This window comes from Leptinotarsa decemlineata, unplaced genomic scaffold (genome assembly GCF_025532065.1).
Source record: "Leptinotarsa decemlineata unplaced genomic scaffold, Ldec_3_MD MMD2_tig00000199_RagTag_RagTag, whole genome shotgun sequence".
Taxonomy (NCBI): Eukaryota; Metazoa; Arthropoda; class Insecta; order Coleoptera; family Chrysomelidae; genus Leptinotarsa; species Leptinotarsa decemlineata.
The window spans coordinates 4,193,133-4,211,978 of record NW_027412544.1 but is presented as its reverse complement, the minus strand read 5'-3'; the positions used below and the strand labels follow the sequence as shown (position 1 = coordinate 4,211,978).

The 18,846-nt window shown below is 35.1% G+C and overlaps 1 protein-coding gene across 1 annotated transcript in view; it reads left to right on the top strand.

The window, feature by feature from the left end:
• btsz (bitesize) overlaps window positions 1-18,846 on the top strand; it is a 414,949-nt gene that overhangs the window by 20,175 nt on the left and 375,928 nt on the right. The window contains 1 exon segment of the mRNA XM_074172806.1: window positions 6,113-6,319. Within this exon segment, the coding sequence (XP_074028907.1) occupies window positions 6,168-6,319 (152 nt within the window). The 5' untranslated portion in view covers window positions 6,113-6,167.

Genomic DNA, 18,846 nt, shown 5'->3' with positions numbered 1-18,846 from the left:
TTGGGAAACCATATTGTAAGACCTCTATTTATTGATCAAAATTCAACAGGGTAACTGTATTTGAATATGCTGAAAACTACTGTTGACCCTCTCATCATTGAAATCGTCGAAGCGAATCGTAACGGATTCGATACGGATATTGTATTCCAACAAGATGGAGCACCACCACATTACTCCAGACGAGTAAGAAACTATTTGGATACTACTTTTCCGGGTCGTTGGATTGACCGTCGAGGTCCTACAAAATGGCTAGCCCGCTCGCCAGATTTGACATCTATGGACAGAGAATAATAAATATTTGTAGAGATATTGATATGTTCAGTGTGAAATATCGGATAGGCTGTTCATATGTCAAGAAGTTCAAGGCAACCATTTCGAGCATCTTCTGAACTGACTTCAAGCTTATTACCTTATATTATGTAGTTATGTAGTTGACCTGTTCAAAAAATAAAAGGGGGGCATCAAAAAAATGCACTGAATATCTCTCTGTCTCTCAACAACCCCTCAACTTCTGAATAATTTTCAATCAGAAAGAATGGTGTGTTCAACATTTCAACCTGACCACAGTGAATCGATTCGCTCAAGCTTTCAAAATGAGTGCCGAAAAACAAATCTAGTTCCGAAGTTGTTTATGCGGATGTACTTCCACAGGCAGGCTGAAAATTGATAAATTACTCTGGGAAATAATGTCTGTTTATAGAGCGACCGGCCTTATCGACCTGAAAGCGAAAAATTCACCGAGAACTCTACTTTATCATAAACCATTGTTTTCGTGTTACAATCGAGTTGCTGTTACAATAGTTGCGGACACGATTTGTCATCTGGTTGGATTGATGTGGATTTGAACCACATTTGAAGGATCGATTCAATGTTGAATTTAGTGGCAGAATTATCTATTTTCTGTAATTTCCTGCATGGATAGAGGCATTGACAAGAAGAAAACTTTCGAGAAGGAACGTATGTAGGTAAGTAGGGGGTAGGTCCAAAGTGAGTGGATCCGTCCGGCATAAAAAAGTTCAACTTCTCAGTGAATCCGATTATTTATTTGGTGAGTGATCTTTCAAGTCAACTGGCAAGAGTGATACTTTGCGAAACTCTGAAACCTCCGTGGTGAGAAAGGCACAGAGTATAGCTACAAGAGTCTGATATTTTCTTGTGAAGGATAGTCCACTCTGAATTTGACAGACCATGGTTCACTTTCCCCAATCTGGTGAGGACATGATAGACTACGACCACTTACGTTATGTAGGTGAGCAACACAACTGTTTGGAAAGTCTTCTGAGACGCATTTCGGAGAGTACACCTTCCCATGGCTGCAGATTATTGAGTGCATCCACCATCCGAAAGACTCTCTGCTGATCTTCTCAGGTAACCTGTAGAATTTGCAGGCCGGAATTTGCAACCCCAAAATCGTAAATGTGGTTCATTATTTGGAATATTCTCTACGGCAGTCATAATGACAAAAGGTTTCAGTTAACTGGTCGATATTGGTTGTCGGTTATTCAAGGTGCAAGATTCCCATTTCAATGACCGCAGCATCCTTCCCATATGAGTGCATCTGTAAGTCATTATCAGATTCAACCATGCATTACTCTCTCATCTCATCTCTGTTTCTGGTGAATCATTGTTTGACATTCGCAGTCACGCACATAATGCAGACTCTGCTCCTGATTCTTAAGAATTTGATACAAGTCATGCTCATTAAATATTCTGTTCTTGAGGAGGCAACTCAGTAATTTTTCGACTGCTACACCTAATCTCCTAGATTTGTTAACAGTGTTAGGAGTTGGAGAACTGAAAACTCCCTCTCTTGATCCAATGTTATACTTTCAACAGTGGTGGTCCTTTGGTCGACGTCTTCTTCTCTATAGAGTCAGAGTTGGATTCCTCGGTTACTTTGGTTATGAACAGTCTAGTAGACTATGTCCATTATGACAGAGTGTCTCATAACCATGATACCACTTTTGACGACGTGAGGGCGACCGATATCTCGAAGGTTCTGTTAATGACACTGATGGGTCATCTTTCCGGTATGGATACATACAGCTCAGAATAGGTCGGCTCTCAGGGAATAATACCGCTACGAGTGATTCTGTTATTCTCATATCCAACGGTGCTACGAGGAAACAGTCACCCAATTTTTGAATTTGCACGCCATTACGCAACTCAAGCCAACACACATGCAAAATGAAGCAAGTTCAAAGTGAGACAAAGAGCAAAGACAGCAAACGATTTAATATGAAGTCATCCACCGTAAAACTAATTATGCCTAATGCATTTCTCTTTCATTTGATGATTAGTTCCGAACATCAAGTGCAACCTCGATAGCCTGGAACATCGAAAAAAGGTTGGAGATTTTTCTCTCTTCTATAGATAGTTTCACGAGAAGTATTCAGATGACTTGGCACATTTGATTACACCAAGAGCGATACATATCAGAAATACGTAACGGACTGTGGCTGCTCATCGTTTTGAGGTTCAACTCAGTACACCTCGAACTTCACTGTTCATGAACTGCGTTTATGTGGAATGTATTTTCTGAGAACGTTTTTCCAAATCTCTAGCGATTCAAATCCATTGTAAATCGCTACTTTCGCACAGGCACCGCTCTGAGGGCGCTTTAAGGATTTTCCTGTAGTACTTTTCATATTGCTTTTCATATTACATGAAGCATTGACATTTGAAATTTTGTAAAAGATATATTTAATAATAATAATACGTCTTTACATAATATATACAGAATAATAAGGTTACAAGAGAACACATGAGAGCAAGTTAAGATAAAACTAACTTTTATTTTTCAAGTAGGAAATTTTTATAATTTGACTTAATTGCAAGGATTCAGGTACAGAGTTGCGCAACTTATAAATTTGATATGTAAAGAAACGTCTGAATGTTTCCATTTATATCTACAGTGTGTCCGTAAAGTATGGAATGAATTCGATATTTCCAAAACCAAAGGTAGTTTTACAAAAACCTGAAACACATTGATTTTTAATTTCAATATTCTACATTTTACAACGAAATTTCATTATACAGGGTGATCCATATTAATGTGATGACGTTATCGGTAATTTTTTTTAATACAACATCCTGTAATTGGTGTCAATTTTAGATAATCCGTAACGAGCTGATTCCGAAAAGGTATGATACTTGGGGTCTAACGGATCGAATTTGAAAGATCTGAGCTTAGAAAATAAATTTTATTGATATCTAATAAAAGTAGAAATTGATTAATTATTTTACATTTTTTTCTAATGATTAATTTATCAGTAACCGTGCTAACAAGTATTTCTTATTAATTTCAAAAAACTAGGCGGCTGGTTTTTTTGTTATTATGAAATGTCATTATTTCGATTGACGTTCAGTAACTGTTGAATAGGACAGTAGTTATTGTATCAATTCGTGAATTTTCTGTCGTATTGCTTCGAATTAATTTGAAGTAGTAATGCATTTAAGTGTAAAGCAAAGAATTGAAATACTTATATTGGCTATGGAGACAGATCGCGAACTCAGATGGAAGTGTGTAACTCATTTAATGAAAAGTATCCAGAAAGACGCATAACGCAGTCAGCAGTAAATAAGATTGAAAATAAATTTCGAGAAACTGGTACAGTTAAAAATGCACGCAAATCAGGTTGTCCTTCTGTAAATGATGATACAATACTAGATGTTCTACTTGCTTTTGTAGAAGATGTGCACACTTCTGTTCGTAAGGTTAGTCGTGATTTCGATGTCAGTAAAGCAACTGTACACAAAGTAAAAGTATTAAAATTGGAAAAATGGATCTCTTCAAAATCTAACTTCTGTTTAAATCTGTTTAAAATCTGTTTTTCCGTTAATCAGCTGTCGCCCCATACGAACGACAACTCTCAGAAGTTGAGAAACTTGTGCGAGCTAAGGACTAACGAGGTCTTACCTTTTAACGTGTGATTCCTAACACGGTTGCAGAATCATTCCAGCTTCAACCAGATGAATTCTCTCGAGAAAAAAATCTGGTCGAAGCGGGAATCGAACCCACGGCCTTCCGATTGTGAGTCGGGCGCACTACCACTTCCACAGGAATTAAACGAGGATGATCCAGATAGAAGAATAGAATTTTGTGAAGCCATGATGGATAACTGTCACTAAGACCGTCTCCTCGTAAAAAATATATTTTTTTCTGATGAAGCCACTTTTACATTAAATGGTGGGGTCAACCGTCAGAATTATAGGTACTGGGCCAAAGAAAACCCCCACTCAATGCGTAAGCATCATACATAATACCCGCAAAAGGTAAATCTATGGGCTGGCATTGTAAGAAACAGGATCATCGAACCCTACTTTTTCGACGGTTCTTTAGACGGACCACCATACCTTCACTTTTTATGGAGATATCTTGTAACCACTTCAATTAATTTATTTCCCAGTAGAATCAATCCTGGAAGTTTTGATGAAAGTTTATGGTTACAACAGGATGGTGCATCTCCACATTATGTAGCAGTTGTTCGAAAGTATCTCGACCAAATGTTTACGAACCGATGGATTGGTAGACGTGGACATATTGAATTGCCAGCGAGGTCGCCAGACTCAAATCCGTTGGATTACTTTATGTGGGGCCATCTGTAGAATGTTTTTTATGAAACGAAACCAGCAAATATTCAAGAATCAAAAGAGAGAATTCGAGCAGAAATAGAAAATATTTCTCAAGAAATCATAAACAAGGTTCAACAAGAATTCATTCAACGTTTAGGTTACTGTCAAATACAGCAAGGACTACAGTTCGAACATTTGAAATAAAGTCATGTATTTATCACTGTAGTACTTTCCCATTGTTAAATTATTCATTAGAAAAATAAATTGAATGAAATTAATTAATTTCTACTTTTATTAGATATCAATAAAATTTATTTTCTCAGCGCACATCTTTCAAATTCTGTCCGTTAGACCCTAAGTATCATACCGTTTTGGAATCAACTCGTTACGGATTATCTAAAACTGACACAGGGTGTCTAAATACAGGGTGTTGCATTTAAAAAAAATTACCGATGACATCACATTAATATGGATCACCCTGTATAATGAAATTTTGTTGTTAAATGTAGAATATTAAAATTAAAAATCGATGTGTTTCAGGTTTTTGTAAAACGACCTTTGGTTTTGGAAATATCGAATTTATTCCATACTTTGCGGACACACTGTATAGAGATAGACATATTGAAATTTTTGTTGAGATAATTTGATGATATAATGAATTTGTATGGTGAATTCTTCTAAGTTCCATATCCAACCATTCGATTTCAAGCAATTTGTGTGATAATTTTTGAAACTGTTTTATATCATAAACAGTTTTGTACTTTCTGGATTTTTTACTGCAAACGAATCCGCATAATTAAAATTTGAAAAACTAATGTTTCACATAATATCATTTTAACATTTCTTGAAAAAAATTTGAATAAGTAGTTCTAAATGGAAAGTTTATGTCGTATATTTATTCATGTACGTTTTTATTCTTTACAAAATTCATATACAGTATAGAAGGTGGTTTGAAAAGTAAAGGTAAAAGCCTCGATGGTAGTGACGTTACAGTAATATTTTAAACTTTGATTTTCCTTCGAAATTGAAAAATTTGGGTAACACTTCCTGATGAATGAACCATTTTCTTATAGAGCTAATGAATAATATCGAAAATGTGATAGAACTGGCCGATACTTGATGAAAATCGATTATAACGTATTCAAAAAACGCACTTCAGTGTGAGATTTCTACTTGAGAGTTTACAAGGCCGCGACACGTGTTTCGCGTGTGATGCGTCACGATACTTTGACGCTCGAAAATGCTATTGTATAGCGAAATCTGTGTCACGGTTTTGTAAACTTTCAAATGAAAATCTCACATTAAAGCGTGTTTTTTAATACGGAATAATATGGATTTCATCATTTTTTTTCTGGAAATTGTAAGCATTGGCCTGAAATTACCGCTAAAATTCGAACATCACATGGCAGCTAATGATCTAATATCTAATCAATACCTGCACGCGCCATTCCCGCACCCAATCAGAAATGTGATTCCTCTATGAACGCTATAATAATAAAGTTACCTCAACACCTGTTCGCTAACTGAATTTTACCAGCTCCCCATATACCGATTGTACTGGATCAAATAACAATTGCCGTAAACGAGAAGTGATGTCATGTTGTGACGAAGCGGCATGCTCTCATGCCGTCGTTGCCGCGGCAACCATTGAAGCAACACAATTAACGGACAGGGAAAGGGAAATTATCCTGGATGTCCTTGGCCGAGATGAGTTACTCCGGAGACACCAGCAACTCCAAGTTATGTGAGTATACGCTCTTATTTTATTGAGTAATTTGAATTTTATCGGGCACCGCTTCAGGCAGGAATTTCAATTAGGACATTAAAAAATTTTAATGGAAACGTTTCATATCTGGATTACCTACAGTCTCTAAAAAAAGGAACGAAGGCTGAAAACTCCTCTTCCATCAAGTCCCTATACCCATGTACAGTACAAGTAAACGTCCTACCGTCCAACAGCTCCCGTTTGATAATTTAGTTAGGGAGCTAACTAATTTCGTTATTCAATAATCATTTCTGATTTTATATATATATATATATATATATATATATATATATATAAAGATTTTATCGAGTGTGCATGATATAAATCAAAAATGAAAAACTCGTGGATACAACACTCCAAACAGGGGGGCAAACCGCGGACACGTGTTTCTGGCTATTGGTCTCATCAGCGCGGTGCAGCCAAGTGTGAAGATGGGCAACACTTGTTTGCTGAAAGCAGTCAACTGTTGTTGACTTCGTGCGTTTGTGTTGTTTCCTGCTTTCGGCAAACAAGTGTTGCCCATCTTCACACTTGGCTGCACCGCGCTGATGAGACCAATAGCCAGAAACACGTGTCCGCGGTTTGTCCCCCTGTTTGGAGTGTTGTATCCACGAGTTTTTCATTTTTGATTTATATCATGCACACTCGATAAAATCTCTATTTGTATTCATATCCTGGACCCGGAAGTCACGCAGGTAGCTATAGCTGCCTACGTGGTCGTGTTAGATGTAGCCTGGGAATTCTAGGTCTTCTAACTGGAACCACAAATGTGCGGTTGGCTTCTGTTGTTGACTCCGTGCGTTTGTGTTGTTTCCTGCTTTCGGCAAACAAGTGTTGCCCATCTTCACACTTGGCTGCACCGCGCTGATGAGACCAATAGCCAATAACACGTGTCCGCGGTTTGCCCCGCGTTTGGAGTGTTGTATCCACGAGTTTTTCATTTTTGATTTATATATATATATATATATATATATATATATATATATATATATATATATATGTATATATATACAATCGATCGCTTTAAAAACATTTCACTAACTTTCTTCGAAAGCTTACGATAATTCCTCTTCCATACTGTTTGTTTCACTATCACTGTCGTCAATTAATCAATAATGAATTTATTTCCATCATTAATATGGAAGTGTCCAATCCCCTGTCTTTTTCAACTAAAATTGTTTTTTTAATTTTCTGCCAGTCTTCTTCGGCAATATTAGATAGTTCTTCTTTAATTAGGTATATTGCCTTCCTATCAAATTTTTAAAAGTATTTTTACGCCTGATGCTTTATTTCAATTTTTCCCAAGTCATCTCGATGGAAATGAAAACACGAAAATAGGGGGGGAAATCTCAGTATGGTGTGTCTATACTTTTCAGCAATAATCTCAAGGACGTGAACTTTATAATATGTATGTTTTTGTCTGTAAAACTTCAAGTATTTTAGTAATCTTGAAAATACAAATTGTTATCCATTAAAAAATGTATTTCACCTTTCCTCGAATTTTTATTAGGTACTTTGATGAGCTGTCGCGAATGATAGGAAGCGTTGTCAAGAACTGTTACACTATTCGCATCCAAATTTGAGATAAATGTGTTTTCAAATCATTCCTCGGAAATATTAGCTTCCATGTTCTTATGATAGTCAACATTGCAGTCCTCAAGTTTTTTTCCACATAATTTCAAAGACTTCGGAACCCATCCTTCACTTCCTCCGCAATGCACAATGATTAGTTGCGATCCTTTGTTTTTATGCCATGTTAGGCGTACACATTCTCAAACCATCAGTCCACCCTTTCGTAACTGTGTCGTGAGTGTCATACCAAGTTTCGTCCAAATAGAAAATTTGCCGTTGTTCTTGTCTATATTTAGTTATTGGTTCTGTACATTTGTTACGCAATTCCACTATTCTTTTGCTTTCCATAACTGCTTGAAGTTTGTTTATTATTTCAAATCTAAATCCTAGTTTCTTTATCCTGATTTCAGTTGTAGGAATTTTATTGCTTTTGTAACAGTCGTATTTCGTTTTATTTTCAATGATTTTATTAGATGAACATCTGAAGGTTTTGGTAATCCTGTATCACATCCCGTGTTTGTTTTTGACTATTTTACGTACAGTTGAGAAAGAAATTTCGGTAAAATCTGATGTTGCTTGTAATAGTTTGTTTTCCTCGAAATCAAACTTGAGATGTACATTCTTATATACATTGATACATACTCTCTATGTTTCAATATTCAAATGCATCCGAATCTCATTCACTGCTATCTCTTTTTCGCATTGTTCACCATCGCTATTGGAATCACTACACCGGAAAAATTCTGCGTTGTTATCACATTCGTTATTACTATTAGTACTTGTCCAAGGACGCCACATTTTAAAAAGATAACAAAAATTTGAAGTAATTATAACTGCACCAATATCGAATTTCAACCCTCAAATCGCGATCAGTTCCTGAACTGAACATTGGCGACACAACGGCGATACTCATCCCCACATTCTATTCGTCACCGTAACATGACTTCAAATTAAATTTTATATAAGTCTAGAAGTAACTTGAAAGGAACAGATATAAAATTAAATGAGGATCTGACTGAAAAACGCTGTGACTTACGTGTTCTAACTGAGAAGAAATATGGAGGGAAAAATGATTGAACGGCGAACGGCCGAGTATTTACAAATCACGCTAACAATGTCAAGGTCTATCTGAAAATCATTTTGAAATTATAAAAACAGTGGCTTCTTTACGGCAGAGAATTGCCAAATTTCTTTTGTATTTTTTTTAATAGTAAAGCAAGATTTGCACCTATATATTATGAATAGTGAAACTGTTTATTTCAATTTTCAAATATTTTCTGTTCATTCATACTGTAACCAATACGATGACGTAATTACTTTATTTTACTCTACCGGGTGTCCCACATTTTATGTGACAGGCAATATCTGGTTTGTTGAAGGAGATACACAAAAATGTTTCATACAAAAGTTTTAGGAGTTCATGAGAACTATATTTTGATATAATTTTTAAATATACAGGGTGTTTGGTGTAGGTGCTACAGACCAAAATTCCATTTTTTAAAATAAAACGCCCTGTATATCATTACATATTCAGATGCTACGTTAAATTCTGATATCATTTCATGTTTGGTTTTTGAAATTCGGTTACGGCGTTGTTGAGTTATTGCTTAAAATGTAAAGTCTTGAGAACGACTATTATTTTTAAAAATATCTCATACGATTATTCTCTCTGCATCAGATCACATGAAAATTAGTCAAAATTTTGGGTGTTCGAAGTAATGGTTTCAATTTTGAGTTGTGGAATTCAGTCAGGAATCATTTTGAATATGAAACAATTGCGAAATTGAAAGAGGTGTATTCGAAAACAAATCTTTAATTAATAACAAAGTAAATAATATAACTTGATAAATCATTTCATAAGAATGGTAGGTACCTAGAAATAAGTAATAAAAATTATTCAAAGTGATGCCCATTAGATATTATACAGGCTTCGAAACGTCGAATCACTTCTCTCGTACAAATCGCTCTTATATTATCAGGCGTAATATCACTGCACGCTAGTCGAATTTTCATTTTCAGATCATCCACATTCAAAGGGGGAGTAGTGAAAACAATATCTTTTAAATAACCACATAGGAAAAAATCAAGCGGTGATAAATCTGGGGAACGAGCCGGCCACCGAATTGGACCCTTATTACCAATCCATCTATTTGGGTACGTTCTATCCAGATATTCAGTAACAACCTGTGAATTGTGAGGAGGAGCACCATCTGTTGCCACCAAATTCCTTGTCGTTCTGCTATGGGAATATCTTCCATCAACTGGATTAAATAATTTTCTAGAAAATGTAAATATCGCAATCCATTGACATTTTCATTGAAAAAGTAAGGTCCTATGATGCGGCCATTGAACAATCCACACCATACATTAATACCCCAAGTAGTTTGAACATTACTTTCGCGGACCCAGTGGGGATTTTCTTGAGACCAATAGTGACTGTTATGTCGATTCACAACTCCATTATTGTGGAATCGCGATTCATCGCTCCACAAAATTTGACTGAATATGTTAGGACTTTCATGTAATATTACCTGAATACAAGCAATGAATTCAAGTCGTCGTTCCAAGTCCGTGGGTTTCAAACCTTGTACCAACTGAATTTTGAATGGGTGGTATTTATTTTCTTTCAGAATTCTCTGTACATTATATTTACTCACACCGACTTCTTCTGCAAGAGTACTGATAGAAACATGTGGATGAATAATAATATAAGCCAACACATTGATCTCTAAATCTTCAGTTCTAACAGATCTCGTATGATGACGATGCTTTATAGTAGAAAGAAATGACCCAGTTCGCAATTTTTCTACAACTCTCGAAAAAGTCATTCGTGACGGAATGGGTCTGTCTGGAAAACGTTCTTGGTATAGACGTTGTGCTTGACGGCAGTTTTTCTGACATTCCCCAAAAATTAATAACATATCAATGCAATCACTTGGACTAAACGCGAAAGGCATACTGGAGTTTTCGCACAAAGAACACAGTTACTGTTTTGCAGAGAATCACTGAATCGAACTGACAAGTAGATACAATTCAACAACATTTGTTACTATGGCATCAACAAGCATAAGCTACTTGATGAAATTGTGCAATATAAAGCAATTCACCCTCAAGTTAGTCACATTCTCAAGAATTTCGATATTTTATTCAACTGATATCGATATCGTATCGTAGAGGTGAGAATAATGGTTTGTATTCAGTAGTAGTCTAGTTCAATTTAATAAAAGATATAGACTGGATTCGTGTACGAGTAAATAAGTTTTTTTGAAACTTTATTGTATTTAAGGAAAAGTGCAATAACTCAACAACGCCGTAACCGAATTTCAAAAACCAAACATGAAATGATATCAGAATTTAACGTAGCATCTGAATATGTAATGATATACAGGGCGTTCTGTTTTAAAAAATGGAATTTTGGTCTGTAGCACCTACACCAAACACCCTGTATATTCAAAAATTATATCAAAATATAGCTCTCATGAACTCCTAAAACTTTTGTATGAAATATTTTTGTGTATCTCCTTCAACAAACCAGATATTGCCTGTCACATAAAATGTGGGACACCGGGTATAGGAGCCTACGTATTCATGTGTAATATTAAACAATGACTATTCTACATTTATATTACTAGAACTGGGACATATTTGGCCCAAAATTCTTCAGTGAATGCCGTTCTATATATTTGCAAAGGCACATCTTCTTGCAAATCAATATGGAAATTTAAGAAACGGAGATAGCTTGCCTATCTCTGCAAAGTCTTGGAATCTTGTAGCAAATTCGTTCTTAAGATCGGCCAGAAATTTTACAAACTCTGCAATGTCTTCTTCAGAGGTATCCTTTTTGAATTCAAGAATTGTCGGAAAATCAATAAATTCTTGTTAAACGATATCTTTTTCAAAGATATCCAGCTTACGACGAAAAGTAGACACGCTTTGTATCAGATCACATAATAATTTTCCATTTCCTTGTAACTCTGTATTGATCACATTCCAATATTTAAAATATCTTTCAGAAAAGCCACAGCCAACATATTGCGCTCGTTTTTTATACACTCAAAGTGCTTTCTGGCTCCTTGCGTATCCAAGTTTTGCAAGAAGGAGGATACTTGTTCTTTTATTAGCCCAGAAACGTTCAATAATTTGAGCTTCACTTAGCCAACGAACATTGTGTTATAGTAAGTCAGAAAACATTCAGAAAAGAACTCTTTGAAATGTCGGTGCTGAAGAGCAGAATGGGATCTCATAAAATTAATCAACTTAACTTCTTCTTTGAGTGTAGCACTAAGTTTTCCACAAAGGACTGCCTGGTGAATTATGCCCTGATACGATATTAGACCTGAATTTTCATCTCTGATTCTCTTCACTATACCTTTTTCATTGCCAATCATTGCTGGGGCTTCGTCAGTTGAAATCGAAACCATTTTATCTTAACTGATGTTGTGTTTCGTAATAAAATCATCAATAGCCTTGAATAAGTCTTCTCAAGTGTTACGTTTCAACGCCAATATTGCTAGCAACTCTACCCCTAAAAATCTGACAGCCAATGTCAAAAAATCTTACGAAAATTGAAATTTTTTCATCATAAACAATGTCACGTGATTCATCAAGTGTTTTGGCGTAGCAATGTGCCTTTTGCAGATGTTCAAGAAGAGTGTTTTTAATGTCCGCAGCTAAAATTTCACTTCTTCGTGTATTACTTCTCGCTAACAATGGAATACTTTGAATTGAATTGAATTTTTTTCTTCAAAAAGTGACGTAACTTCTGCCAACATACATTCCTTCACTAGCTCAGAAAATGGTTTTTGGTGGTTATTAAGTGTCCAGCACACATGTAACGCTTCTTCTGTGAATTTTTCTTGGATGCTCATGCAACGAACTAGTAATTTTGTACTCTTTTCGTAGGAACTGAGATATGTCTGAATTTTTTCTGTACGAGCCTGACTAGCAAGAGGAAAGTTTTTGTGGAATTGCTGATGAATTGTTTTGTAGTGTCGCTTCAAATTTCCACTTTTAACAATAGTTCTATTGCATATAAGGCACACTGGAACTGCTTGAGGTTTATCAGGCAGCGTAAAACAATATTTTTTAATCCATTTTGCCAAATCATTCTATTTTCACTGTCGACTTTTCGGTTTTTATGATCCATATCAACGTAGGTACAGAAAGATTTTTATCAAACGAACGAAACCGACAGAAATCAAAAATGAATGTCCGGTTACTCCGTTGTTTGTTCTGCGACTGATGATGAAAGTTTGATGTAGGCAATGTATATAAAAGAGGACCAAGAATGCTACATTGTGGTATACCTCGTTTCATTGTTAGACTATCTGAAAGTTCATCATCAATGTTTAGTCGTTGTTGATGATTTGTTAGGTACGATTTGGAGAGTTCCAGTGAATGTCTGGTGAATCCAAGGTAATGTATGATGAATAATAATATCATGATGGAACGCATCAAAGGGACGGGAATAATCTATCATAATGAGAACACATAATTTGTTTTTGTCTAGCGTATTAACTATATCGACAACTGTATCCGCTTCTGAAACTAGGCTGATGTTCAGGAAGTAATTTTCTATTTGCGACACAGGTGCCGAATTGTTTCACAAAATTTTTTTATGAAACTTTGGATAAAGTCGGAAGAATGCTAATCCGATGAAAAAATCCTTCTTTTCCATAAGGAAATATTATATTCCGTATACTCAATGATTGGATTCAGTCAAAGCATGATGCAAAAATAACATGGCATAATAAAAAAGCTGTATCTACTTAGCCTTTATCTAATACTGCCATTCGCTGGAGAGCGCTTCATTTCACTGATCTGTGAAACCAGGACAAGCTTGATTAAGCTCATTATTTCTCTGCATTGGATTTTTTTCGTAGCGTAATACTATTAGATTTAATTATCAATTTAATATTGTTTGCGACAACTATTCTTATCCTAGTTATTCAATGATGAGTAATACATTGAAAGATAATTTTGTTGTCTGGATATTAAGGTGTGACCACATTATATGGATCGACGAAATGTAATGAATATGGATTAGCGCAAATTGCTAATTAAGGGCATATAAAAACACTTTGGGAGCAGACGAAAATAGTATAGAAAAATACGAATAACAAACGAAGCGAAACGATTTGTTACGCACCTAGTACCTATGAAAAAAATTAAATTTATTCTATTACTTCACCAATAACCTAACTGCATAACACAATATTTCACCATCAAAATTATAGAAATTATGACTAAATATATAAAGCATATATCTCTTATCAAAATGAACTAGCCTTTTATAGCTTGTGCATTTCGCTCTCCGTGCCTTGACAACTACCAGCTTCAAACATTGGCGGAAAATGTCACGAAATTGAGGATATCGCAAAAACATCACCTCTTTACTATCCATCACACCATGACGTGGTAGTACGCCAATGTTACCAATACCCTCCGTTAAATCGATGTAAAATCTATTTTCTCGTGAAACTAGACCAGGAAAAAACTTCGCATAGGCCAGGCGTACTATGTTGAAAAATACTGATTTTTCAGAAAGATTCCTTACAGGGTAAACTCAACGGGAATGGGTTGGGAAGGTAGTCAGTAATGTTGGGGCAAAAATTCAACAGCTGAATGTTTTCAGGGGCGGAGGGGTGGATGTGAAAATGGGTGAAAAACGGTTTTTCGCGGTTTGAGGACAAAATTGTTTTAGAGAAAAAAGTTAAATGAGAAAGTTGTAGATAATGAAAAAATCTATAACTTTTGTATTCATACTTTTTCACAAAGCATCCTAAATATTCTACAATAAAAATTTTCAACTGTATTTTAGTTTGAAAACCGTTTAATTACATAATATGAAACAAATCACGAAAAGAAGCACAATTTTTCAGTTTTTGCATCTTAAACGATTTTTTTTGCTTACAGTAGAATATTTTAATTTTTTCATCTGAAAGCTGATGTAATTACGAAAAAAATGAGTGGTGTAAAAGTTGTCTAGGTCAAAAAAAACCTTTTTGACTAACTTGAAAAAAATGCTTTTTTTTCGACAAACGCGAATTTCTCAGAAACTAATTAACTCATCGCAAAAAAAAAAATTGATACTTATTTGTGATAAAAAATAGTACAATTGCTCAAATTTTCATAGTGATATGAAAAATAAAAAACGAAAAAAGTGGTTTTTCGCGTTTTACTCGAAAATTTTGAGGTTATGTGAAAAAAGTATGGATACAAAAGTTATAGATTTTTTATTATTTACAACTTTCCTATTCAACTTTTTTCTCTAAAATAATTATTTTGGCCGCAAACCGCGAAAAACCGTTTTTCACCACCCCTTTTCACCTCCACCCCTCCGCCCCTGCAAACATTCAGCTGTTGAATTTTTGCCCCAATATTACTGACTACCTTTCCAACCCATTCCCGTTGAGTTTGCTCTGTGAGGAATTTTTTCCTCAAAAAAATATTGTACGCCTGGCCTACCATATGAAAGTCCAAAATAACTCAATAACAATAATAATGGTTGGACCAAACTCTGGTCTAAAATAGATCCAAAGTGACGTTCGCATATTCAGCAGTTGTTTTCATTTGTATTAGGGACAAGAGATTTTTTTTCTAATCATTGATTATGACTTGATGGAGGTCAACTCTTAACTTCTCAATTTCATTCCAAATAACCGAATGTGTTTATCATATTTTCAAGGCGTCTTCAGTGATTTGTTTCTGTTTATCTTCTATTAGATATTCAATAGTCAGATCCGACTTGATGATAATAATTTCTGTTTATTATCACGTTGATTCGATACATTTACCTATAAAGGCGATACTTTGTCTGCCTTTCAGATTGATCTTATTGTTTCGAACCAGACATCAACTATTCAATAATGCATAACAATACTCTATAGCTAATATGGCAGTTTGAGCGATAAGTTCATGTCTATTTCAGTAACTGAACACGTTCAGATGATTATATACCAGTCGCTTGGCCTATTATCAACAAAAAAATTATATGTGACATGGAGGTTTTTCTTTAATAATACCTCAGAATTGGGCCTCGAAAACAATTATTATGAAATAACATTTTATAATAGAACATCAAAAGTGGACCGAGAGGTCTTGAAAAAACGATAAACGAATTTGGTCAGGATCAAATTCAGTTGGTTTTGAAATTGGTATGTAATGAATACGAAATACAAGATATTTGGTTGTAAAGTGTGGACACATATATGGTAAGAACGTTTTTATAATAATAATCCAAAATATCACTAAACTAAATGTCACAAAATCAAAATTCATCATTCTAGATCTCAAGTTATTTGAAAAATTGATAAAATAGTAAATTATTGTTGATCTATCGAATTTTATATTTACAATATCGTATGCTTACTATTTTACGACAACGATCTGTGTGGTGAGTCCAAAGTATATGCTCTATCATCTTCCAAACAGAGACGCCCGATCTTCCGACAGTCCAAGTCTCCTCACATGATGATTCTCACGACATGATGCTCAATGAACTTGTTAGACAATGTCGATCATTATTGCTGTAGTCTCACAATTGTTTGATGTACAAATATCTCAGAATGTACCAATCAAGATTGGGTATCTGTTTGACAGGATGTAAAGTGATACCAATGACAGATTCTGGTCGAATGAAGCTACTTGTAGACCAGAGACAATTTGTTCAGTTTCACTAACGAGGAAAGTTTTTTGGGCAGATTTTTGGAATAGGTCGCATAAGATTCCAGGCAAGTTGATATAAATGTCCTAGTTCTGGTACATCTGCATTTTTCATTCAATAGTGAACCAAGTGTTATCGGATACTTGTATTTCCACCTTTCGAAATATCCAGTGAATTATTGCGTAAATTAAAAAACAAACTGGCAGTACATATACACCTCCTTACTAAAGTAGTAGAAACTCAAGACGCCACTGCAGCTGACAGAAACAGTACGAGTGGTGAAGTACTCTGTCAATTACCTATAGTACCTGAGAGTACTATAGTCTTATTTATGAATGTCAACTTTTTTGCCAACAACCATCGCCATTTCTTCGAGAACCGCCTTGTCTATAGTTGATCATATTCACATTAAAATATATATGTTTCATGCGTTTCATGATTGATAACACTGGTACTTGACATATGATATGAAGAAGAAGACAAGTAATTTTAATTCAAGAACAATTTTATCGCGTTAATAACATGATTTAGTGTTCTGGTCATAAATATAACATATTTATTAGGTTGTTTCAAAAGTTTTCTACATTTTTATGAGTCTACTTGAAATTGTAATATCTCAGTGAATACTTATTAGATGAAGTCTAAATGGTCACCATTTGAGTCAGTACAATTCTGCTTATGTAACACAAGTCAATTAGTTCCGTCAGCATAAAAATTGCGTGCTCGGAATTCAATGAATTCGACGAAGACCGTTTTTGCTTGGTCCTGATTGGCGGAGGTTCTACTGGCGAGAAAGTTATGGAAGTGCTTGAGAAGATGGTAGTTGGTTGGCGATGGGTCTGAGGAGTACAGTGGATGAAGTAGATTTTCGATGCCCAATTCATTTGATTTTTGGCCGAAGATTTGTGAAACGTGCGAACAGTCGTTGTCGTGGAGAGGATCGGACCTTTTCTGTTGACCAGTCCTAGCTGCAGCCGACGCAATTTTCGGTACATTTCGTCGACTTCCTCACAATTGAACAGTGCTGTATAGTTTGGCCCGGTTGCAGAAAGTTATTGTGAACTGCTGATCACCATACATTAACCATGGTCTTTTTTGGTGAGGATATATTCCCCAAAAAAAACAAATAAAAAAATAGAACGACATTTGGAGAACATTTTTTTTTCTAAATTGGCTACTATGTGTGTTTGTCGTCACTGTCAGTTTTCATATACAAATGATATTTGATTTTCCATTTTAGAATTGTATTTGTTTTGTGTATGTGCATTTATTTTATCGTCTAAATCTATATAGATTTTGTTCGGTATCTTCATCAGCTGATGTATGACCATATTCAAGAGGCCATTTTTGGGTTTTATTTGCTGTTTACAGGTTATTTTCATAGTGTGTATTTATTTTATCGTACACATCTATAAAGATTTCATTCGGAGTATCAGTTGTCATATATGTATGTAGTTGACGTTTACATTGATTTTTCAATATTCAGTTGTGTGACAATTGACACTTATGACAAATACACAGAGTAGCCAACTCAGACAAAATGCATGCACTACAAACTAAATCCTCATCTGATATTGTCTATTTCCTACTTCGTATTGACTTACATTGGCAAGTCGTGAATCTCGCGATGAAATCACCATTTTCAATATCAGCCCAAAAACTAATTGAACCAAACCCAATTAGTGCACGTCAATTATTTTCTTCGCGACTTTGCTGCCGTGATGCAAACAGATACGGCCCTCCTATAGGAGATAGGTCAGCCATAGAAGGGCAATTACCAAGAATCTCGTGTTCTAACGTCACCTGGGAAGCGTAGGCGTTACAATTCGTTGCGTGAGTGGATATTTTGAGATGTAGGTTTCTTTAAACCAGTTTCACGTTTTATAAAGCTTTTGTGATTGCAGAAAAATCGTGTGTCGAAATAAGAGCGATTGAGTTCGGAATCGAAGAAAAATGACAAGTAGATTTTAATATTCTCCTGTAGTGCAATATTTAGAATTTACGTGAGATGAAAACTCTTAAATCTGGATTTGAAAAGAGTAGGTAGTAAAAAAAATTATTGAAGGTGTTACGATTAGAAGATGATTGATGGAAAATGTATACAGAGGAGAGCTTTGCATAGTATGATTTAAATTAGGTTATAATTTGCAAACAGATAGGTAGTATGTTTGTGTAGATAATAACTTACATTAAATAAATGTTTTTTTTATAATTACAGAAGAATAAAAGTTTAGAATGAAGTTGAAAAACAAAAATTATTGAGGGAAAG